The sequence below is a fragment of the Eucyclogobius newberryi genome, unplaced genomic scaffold, assembly GCF_026437365.1.
Source record: "Eucyclogobius newberryi isolate DKJ021-1_F unplaced genomic scaffold, fEucNew1.0.hap1 SCAF_14, whole genome shotgun sequence".
Lineage (NCBI taxonomy): Eukaryota > Metazoa > Chordata > Actinopteri > Gobiiformes > Gobiidae > Eucyclogobius > Eucyclogobius newberryi.
This window is the reverse complement of record NW_027315768.1, coordinates 33,562,917-33,572,259: the sequence shown is the minus strand read 5'-3', so window position 1 is coordinate 33,572,259 and position 9,343 is coordinate 33,562,917. Positions and strand designations below refer to the sequence as shown.

The following is a 9,343-nucleotide window of genomic DNA, read 5'->3' as shown; positions in this document are numbered from 1 at the left end:
CTGCACTAAAATGTAAGAGTAAAACTTTCTCAAGACCATGGTTCCCAAAGGGGACAGAATATTTAGTTTGAAATACATTTGATAAACTTTGATTTAATGTCTTCACTTTAGGAATGACTGTTTGCAATCTTAACATTAGAACAGTATATCATTTTAAATATTTGTCACACATTACATTTTATAACACTATATGATCATGTGGTGGGGCTGTGATAGGAAAATAAAATGCATGTTTTGCTCACCATATTTACAGTGACTGACTAATTGATAGTTGATTTATTCCTTGTGATTAGTGGGTGGGATTAATCGGGAACAAGTAAGAGCATCTCAAAAACGTGTGGTTAATTGTTAATTTTTGCTGACTCAAACTAAACACAAACTAAATGAAAAGTGATCCTGATTACTAAAACTATGACTAAAGGTATATATTTGCGACAAATAAAATGGCTGATATTTTCACTGAAAACTAAACAGAAATGAAAGAAATCAGATGACAGCTTTTTCCCAGAGCCACAAAACAGAGAATAACAAACTCAACATTGGAGGAACATGTCTGTATGAAGATGCAATATAATAACTGCAGAATACCGTATTTTGCGCACGAAAAGGCGCACCATCAGCTATCTGTGTACCATGTGTACTGGTCCATACATAAAGCGCACCGGACGATAAAGCGCATAAGAAAACAGACGGATAAGTCAGAGTCGGTTGAGCTTTATGGAACGCGTTCAACTCATTCAGATCAACATTGTTCAACATCAAAACACACTCTGCTACAGCTAACAGATACGTTAGCATATCCAAATCAATTCTCAGTCAAGATCACTTGTAAACACGTAAAATACAAACACAGAACACACTCTGCTACCGCTAAAAGACAGTTAGCATATCCACAACAACTCCCAGCCTCGTTCAGTTGCAACATGTAAAATACATCACAATACACTCACTTTTTCAGTTCATTCCTCGTCATCAAATCCTTCAAATGCGTCAAAGTACATCCCGCATAGCTATGACCAGACGTCCTGATTTACCTGGGACAGCCCCGATTGTTTACGTCCCGTGTCCCGGTTTAATGTCTGCTGGGGCGCATAATGGTAAAAGCAGCCAAAGCGCCGATAGTGCTCCGTGCTAAAATCTCTTTGGTCATGTGATCCCGCATCTCGGCTCCACGCAGCAGTTCAGTGATGATTCCGGCCTCTGACCACAGTTGACTGATCATTTAGCCCGTAAGCGCATTTTTTGCGATAATATAACAGATCCAATGGTCTCATGGCAGGAGCCATCTTGGGCCATCTTGGGGTCCTTCATTTACCGGTAGGTGTCTGAAAATGTTGTTTACGTTTTGACAAAGTGTCGTGTGCGCCGCGTGAAGCAGAAGACTACTGTTCCCAGAATGCTTTGCACACATGTTGTTGGGCCTTCCGGTTCCGGAGTACTGTAACTCTAGTCGCGCATCGGCGTCTCGTCTCCCAAATCTTCTTTATACACCATGTACCACACAAAATATCTTCGCGGTCAGTAAGCACAACCAGAAATAAACCATATGTTAAGAGCACCGGACTATTAAGAGCACGGACGGCTTTTGAGGACGTTAAAGACTTTACGTGCGCCTTATAGTGCGGAAAATACGGTAATAATAATAATCTACGACTAATAAAGTCAGATGTAGATTGTACACATTCCTTAAACAGCAACAGGAAGAGGAAGCTCACACAATTTGAAAAAGGAAGGTAGAATGTTTATTCATCGATCATTTCTCTGTTCGATATCACAAAAACATTGGACATGAGCGACGCTGGCCAAAGTGTGGAGGTTTTAGTGACTCAAGCGCCAATCACAACGTAGAACGGGCCGTGCGTTTGGGCGCAGGATTTGAACCATCCCGTCACATCCGCCGCTACAGGAGCCCCCGTCTACAGGAGCCCCCGTCTACAGGAGCCCCCGTCTACAGGAGCCCTCTACAGGAGCCCCCGTCTACAGGAGCCTCCCGTCTACAGGAGCCTCCCGTCTACAGGAGCCTCCCGTCTACAGGAGCCTCCCGTCTACAGGAGCCCCCCGTCTACAGGAGCCCCCCGTCTACAGGAGCCCCCCGTCTACAGGAGCCCCCCGTCTACAGGAGCCTCCCGTCTACAGGAGCCCCCCGTCTACAGGAGCCCCCCGTCTACAGGAGCCTCCCGTCTACAGGAGCCCCCCGTCTACAGGAGCCCCCCGTCTACAGGAGCCTCCCGTCTACAGGAGCCCCCCGTCTACAGGAGCCCCCCGTCTACAGGAGCCTCCCGTCTACAGGAGCCCCCCGTCTACAGGAGCCCCCCGTCTACAGGAGCCTCCCGTCTACAGGAGCCCCCCGTCTACAGGAGCCCCCCGTCTACAGGAGCCCCCCGTCTACAGTCTCACTCTCGGATCCAGATGAAACCCACTTGAGTTCCAAAGTTTACTCCGTCTCGAACGTGTGAGAAGTAGTCGTGCGGGTTACAGGAAGTGCACGGCGTCACCTCGGGCCTGTCCCGCACCGTGTCATCGTGAATGTGCTCGGGCAGGATCCCGCCGTTCTGCAGCAGCACCCTGGAACGCAAGGTACACTTTAATATAGCCTCTTATGGTCTTTGAGTGGTTTGTGGTCAGCATTTCCCGCACCAGGACGTGACGTACAGTGAGATAAACGCTAACTTTCATGTTAACGCAGCCACAAAGTTGTAAAGATCGTGATTTTAATCAGAAATGCTCAGTCTGTGATGATTTATGGACTTAAACACAGCACAAGAGCCCTCGTGATGTCACAGCAGGACGATGACATCACACATCGGGGAAATTCGGAACGGAGTGTTTTTGACACAATTTTCATCGTCTTGAAAAACATGAAAAATAGAACTTACATAAAACTTTTTGCAGCCGTCCAGACAAACACATATTTTTATATTTTCTATACAGGAATTATATACATTGTTACACCCCAATATCTGCCAAATCAAATGCATTCTAACTCAATATTTGACAAGCTAATAAACTATAGCTTAGATTATTTCTCATTTTCTTAATTTTTTTTTGTACTTATATATGAACTATTATATTGTCATGATTATACTTGAACTATATTTTGATATCATTAAATGTTTTAGAAAGTGTTTTGAGGCTCGGAGGGAGAGGACCTTCTAACCAGGACTCAAACCAGTGCGACTGAAGCTAAATGCTAATCCAGCTGAGTTTGTGATGAGGACCAAAGTTACAACGGGGTTAAAAGCTCAGAAAAAGTACATTTGGGCCGGTGGAAACGGGGCTGTGGACATGGTCGCTCGCCCTCCTTCACGTGCGGTCACTAGGAGGCGCTCAGGAGCACAGTCGGTACCTGTTGGCGCGGCGTATGTCGACGTGTGGCTGGACGCGCTCCGGATCGGGGACACAGTCCGGGTGGATCCTGATGAAGTCTGAGGCCTGGTTCTGGTCCATGGTGTAGCAGCAGACTCCCACGGAAGGACCCAGGGCCACGCAAATGTCCCGAACGTCGCTGCCAAACTCGCGCACCATGGAGTCCACCGTAGCCATGGCGACTCCCATCAACGTCCCCCTCCAACCTGTGGAAAAGGACGTTTGTCAGCAACCCACCTTTACACACTTAATGCAGTCACTCAGCTTTGTGCAGTGCCTTTTATTCTACTGTTTTCATTCCCATCTGATTCCAGTGTCATTCCTGCCTCATTACCGCCTCCTTCCCGTCTCATTCCCTCCTCATTTCCATCTCATTCCCACATAATTCCCGTCTCATTCCCGCCTCATTTCTGCATAATTTCCGCATCAGTCCCATCTCATTCCCACATAATTCCAGTCTCATTTCAGTCTCATTCCCGTCCCATTCCCGCATCATTCCTGCCTCATTCCCGTCTCATTGCATTGTTCCCGTCTCATTCCCGCCTCATTCCCGCATAATTTCTCCCTCATTCCTACATAATTCCAGTCTCATTCCCGCATCATTCCCGCATCATTCCCGCCTCATTTTCGCATCATTCCCGTCTCATTCTTGCCTCATTCCCGTCTCATTGTATTATTCCCGTCTCATTCCCACATAATTCCTGTCTCATTCCCGTCTCATAACACTTATCCGAGCAGGCCTCCTCGGCGGTACCTGCGTGAGTGGCTCCGACGACCCTGCGGACCGGGTCGGAGAACAGCAGCGGGATGCAGTCGGCGCCCGGAGCGACCAGGACCACCCCGGCCCGGTCCGTCACCATGCCGTCGTAACTGTCCGGCTCAGCTTTCCCAAGGACCCACACGTCGCTGGCGTGGTTCACCTGCGCAGAGACGATTCACGGACACACCTTTATTTCCAACATCGGGAATTCGGAAGAACAGGAGCGGGTAGAAGTGCAACCCTACGTGGACCCGCCCCCTTCAATGCAGACTGATGGTGTAACTGTTACAAGCAGCAATTATAACTTGGGGATGACAAGAGTTCCTCATTCTTGTATAAATGTGTTGAAAAACCGGTTTGTCTTGAATTCCTTTCTTCATATGCGTTTTTCTCATAAATATTGGCAAACTGCACAACCCTGGACTGAACACCACTTTGACTTGTATGACTTTTATTTTGAAGGGTCTAATACTAAGCCTAATTTACTGACGGTTTAACTCCAAAAAAGGAGGCAAAATTTGAAGTTTCATATCAACTTTGTTCACGCTTAATTAAAGGAACACGTGTAGTTATTATAAAGTGTTAATGTTTGTGGAGTTCAGCATCGTCACAGAACAGTTCAGTCTAAAAGCATCGCAAGGAACACGGAAAAAACCAACATGAAACAAATATCACTTAAGACCAGACACTTGAAGCACATGTTCTCTGTACCGTATGTTCTGGACTATAAGTGTCACCTTTTTTCATAGTTTTACTGGGGTGCGACTTATGCTTATATTTATAGTTATACTCCGGAGCAACTTATGTGATATTATGTGTTATTTTCACACTTGCAACCGCATTTCACACTCCAGTGCAACTTATATACCGTATTTTCCGGACTATAAGTGTCACCAGCAAAAAATGCATAATAGAGAAGAACAAAACATATATAAGTCGCACTGGAGTATGAAATGCGGTTGCAAGTGTGAAAATAACAAATAATATCACATAAGTCGCTCCAGAGTATAAGTATATAAGTATAAATATAAGTATAAGTCGCACTAAGGCCAAAACTATGGAAAAAAGGTGCAACTTATAGTCCAGAACATACGGTAATGGACGCGTACCTTGGGAAAGTGCATGGGTTTGGGGTGGAAGCCGGCGGCCACGCCCAGTCTGCGTCGGTTCTCCTCCACCACGGCGCGAGGGTCTCGGCGTTTGCTGCTGCAGAACAGGTTCAGCGACGAGAGCGTCGAGATGCGCGACACTCCGCCACGACGAGAGCTGAAGCCATGGCCAAAGCAATCTGTGACGGGGGAAAACACCGACGTAATGCAGCGGAACGTGTCCGGCGTCTGAAGATCAATCGTTGAGCGTTCACGGGCGTAAAATGTCGTAAACGTGGATATTTCTTCACTTCTGTCGAATTAATCCTGGATTAATACATTTTAATAGTGGGATATTTGTCACTGTTGTTCATTTCTAGTCGTGAGCTGTTACAATATATGAAAGAAAAAAGGCTTCATAGACCATGATCCTTTGCTCCATTTCAGTGATCTCATTCCCGTCTCTTTCCTGCCTCATTCCCGCCTGATTCCCGTCTTTCCTGCCTCATTCCCGCATCTTTCCCGCCTGATTCCCGTCTCTTTCCCGCCTCATTCCCGCATCTTTCCCGTCTCATTCCCGCATCTTTCCCGTCTCATTCCCGCCTGATTCCCGTCTCTTTCCTGCCTCATTCCTGCCTCATTCCCGTCTCTTTCCCGCCTCATTCCCGTCTCTTTCCCGCCTCATTCCCGTCTCTTTCCCGCCTCATTCCCGTATCTTTCCAGTCTCATTCCCGCCTCATTCCTGTCTCATTCCCGTCTCTTTCCTGCCTCATTCCCGCATCTTTCCCGTCTCTTTCCTGCCTCATTCCCGTCTCTTTCCTGCCTCATTCCCGCATTATTCTCGTCTCATTCCCGTCATTTTACAGTCAATTCACATCAGTTTGATAATTAATCCTCAATTAATACATTTAATTGTGGGATATTTGTCACTGTTGTTCATTTCTAGTTGCGAGCTGTTACAATACATAGAAGAAGAAAAAGGCTTCATAGACCATGATCCTTTGCTCCATTTCAGTGCCGACAAAATGAAGCAATAAGTACCGTATTTTCCGGAGTATAAGTCGCCAAAAAATGCTTAATAAAGAAGAAAAAACATAAGTCGCACTGGAGTATGAAATGCGGTGTGAAATGCAAGTGTGAAAATAACAAATAATATCACATATAAGTCGCTCCGGAGTATAAGTATAAATATAAGTATAAGTGTAAGTCGCACCCCGGCCAAAACTATGAAAAAAGGTGCGATACGGTAAACACTTTTACAAATGATTCACACCAAAGTCTTGTCGACACAAAAGAAAAAGTATCACATCCACTCGGGCTGCGACAAGTCAATCGATTAATCGCATCTAATCGATGATTTAAACAATTGTCAACTAAAACGCGTCATGAGCCGAGAAAAGAGGTTTTGTGCACGAAAACGACGCGTAAATCGTGTAAATTCAGCGCGTATTTGACGAAGACGCTCTTTGATCCTCGAGCGACTTCACTTCCACTTCATCCGCCTCTAATTGAGTAAAAAAATCTGTTAATTAATCAAAATGGTAAATGCCCGACTTATCGATTAGCAAAAACGATCGTTAGCTGCGGCGCTAATGGCTGCGATTCCGTTCTCCGCAATTAACGTTTCGTGCCTTGAAATGAATATTGTGATAATTTCGTACCCTGAGATTTGCATATCTTTACTTCCCGATGTAGTAGTAGTAGTAGTAGTAGTAGTAGTAGTAGTGGTGGCGGAAGCAGCACATGTGCTTTTACTGCATGTTTTGGAAATATATGCTGCTCAAGCTTTGTCTTATCACAGTTTGACATTTTATCGATTTTAAATAAATGAAATAAAAACTACTACACTCTTACGCCAGTAAAGTTACGCCACAGTAAAGTTACGCCCACAGTAAAGTTACGCCACAGTAAAGTTACGCCACAGTAAAGTTACGCCACAGTAAAGTTACGCCCACAGTAAAGTTACGCCCACAGTAAAGTTACGCCACAGTAAAGTTACGCCACAGTAAAGTTACGCCACAGTAAAGTTACGCCACAGTAAAGTTACGCCACAGTAAAGTTACGCCACAGTAAAGTTACGCCACAGTAAAGTTACGCCCACAGTAAAGTTACGCCACAGTAAAGTTACGCCCACAGTAAAGTTACGCCACAGTAAAGTTACGGTCAGAGTAAAGTTACGGTCAGAGTAAAGTTACGGTCAGAGTAAAGTTACGCAGTGCACCTTTACCTCAGGGCGTGGCATAAACCCACCTGGGATGAGCGTGGACCTGGACACTGTCACGTGGCCCTGTCGCGCGGGCAGCTCCCGCACAAACTCCCGCACTTCTCTGTGGACGCGTTCTCCAGGTGTGTCCGAGGGGGCGTGGCTCGGGCACGCGGCGCAGGTGCACGCTTCCGCCGCCGACACGTCAAACTCGAAGCCGTACACGTCCGTGAACAGGTGCTCGCGGTACACGTCCAGCAGCGCTTTCCCCCGCGGGGACGTCAGCACGTTCACGACGCACAGCTCGAGCTCGTCCGCGATTCCTTTGAAGCGGTACAAACTTCCGGTGACCGTGGCGTCGTCCAGAACGGTGACGCTTTTCGCTTTGGCGCGCAGCGTTTCGATCGCGTCGCCGCTGACCTGGGCGCGCGCCGCGTACAGCAGAAACACGTGACGATCCGCGGTCAGCGCGTCCAAACGTGACGCTCCGAGGCAGGAACGACATCCTCCGTGCGCCAAGTCCACCAGCAGCGCGCCGTGCATTGTGGGAAGCGTGTGCGGCGGGTGGTCTCTGCGCTCGTGCGGCTCGTGCGGCTCGGCTCGTGCGTCTCGGCAGCGCCCGGTGACATGTCGTGCGGCAGATGTGACCGGTAACGAGCAATAACCCGGGGACACTTCCTGGTGCCGCGCGCGTGTGCTCTGGCTCCGCCCCGTTTGGAAACTCCGCGCCGCGAGCTGGAGCGTCTCAGGCGCGAGCCCGCGTTCTGCAGAAACACGAGTTTACGACGTTTTCCAGCTGCAAATGTGACACGTGGCAACGCAGTGCATTCCTCCTTCTGTATTTCATTATTTATTCAGTTAAAAAGAGGTTTTATAGAAGCACAAAGCACTGGTAAAGGAGAAAATGGGACAGATAAAGACAGTGTGTTTAACTCTTTATCTCCACATTCAGAACATGGATAAAGTTTAGTGTGGAATATTATTGAAACACATTTCCATGGAAACAAGCGGGGCACGAGTCAGGTTTGTGGAGATTTGATATTATTTTTTGGTGCAATAAACATATATAAACAAATCTTCCAAACACAATGAGTTGTTTATTCTATGTTTCTCTGTCTCAGTCCAGCACCTCCACATTTTAATTAAATATGGAGCAACGATTCGGGGGAAAAACATTTAATTCATTCATTGATTTGATGGAGAAAGTTCTGAACCAGCTGTAAAATCAAGAATAAGAACACAATCACTGCCAAACGACAAGAGAAAGGAAAATATCATCACGTTTTTTATTTCTTCTTCAAAATGATAAAGTTGTGTAACGTTTCAGTGGATTGTCACGTAAAACAGGGCTGAGTTTAAATATGATTAAGGCTTTAAAACGAACAATAATATCTAGTTCTAGTAGTTAATAGTTGATAAAAGCTGGTCATATTACATTTAATCACAAGTCACTCGTTTGACTTGCACTAGGCTCTGCTCTTGAAGGAAATATTACATTATTAATGCTAATTTCCGCTTTAATTCAAACTAAATCTCTCGGTGCGGTCGTTTAAATGATCAATATTATAATTTTAATCATGTCCAGGGTTCAATTCCTGAGACGTATTGAAGAAATGTATTGACTGAGTATTAAATTACTATTTATGTTGCGTTATTAGTATATATTATGTATTTTATAACTTTGGATATGTTCAAAATAGAAACCTTCCAACCTTCTGTTTTGGGAACGACAATTTGCCCCTGATTTCCCCACGTTTGAATTCATTTTAAGGTGTATAAAGAACATAAAGCACAATAAAGACAAAGGAGCAGTGAAAGAAACACAGGAACAATCACAGAAAACTAAATTCGACAAAAAGCTCCTCGCGTCGTCCCAAAGTGGTTTGTCCGCATTGTTATAGTTCGATTGTGCTTTTGGAAACCCCG

General features: G+C 45.9%; 1 protein-coding gene across 1 annotated transcript; it reads right to left on the bottom strand.

Annotated features, from left to right (window-relative positions):
• Window positions 1-2,384: 2,384 nt before the first annotated feature.
• Window positions 2,385-8,036, bottom strand: lacc1 (laccase (multicopper oxidoreductase) domain containing 1). Its single transcript, XM_072445319.1, has 5 exons — window positions 7,465-8,036; window positions 5,236-5,414; window positions 4,121-4,286; window positions 3,347-3,572; window positions 2,385-2,565 (listed from the first exon to the last, which is right to left on the bottom strand). Exons 1-5 carry the CDS (start codon window positions 7,958-7,960, stop codon window positions 2,394-2,396), a joined length of 1,239 nt encoding a protein of 412 aa, XP_072301420.1. The 5' UTR covers window positions 7,961-8,036; the 3' UTR covers window positions 2,385-2,393.
• Window positions 8,037-9,343: the final 1,307 nt, after the last annotated feature.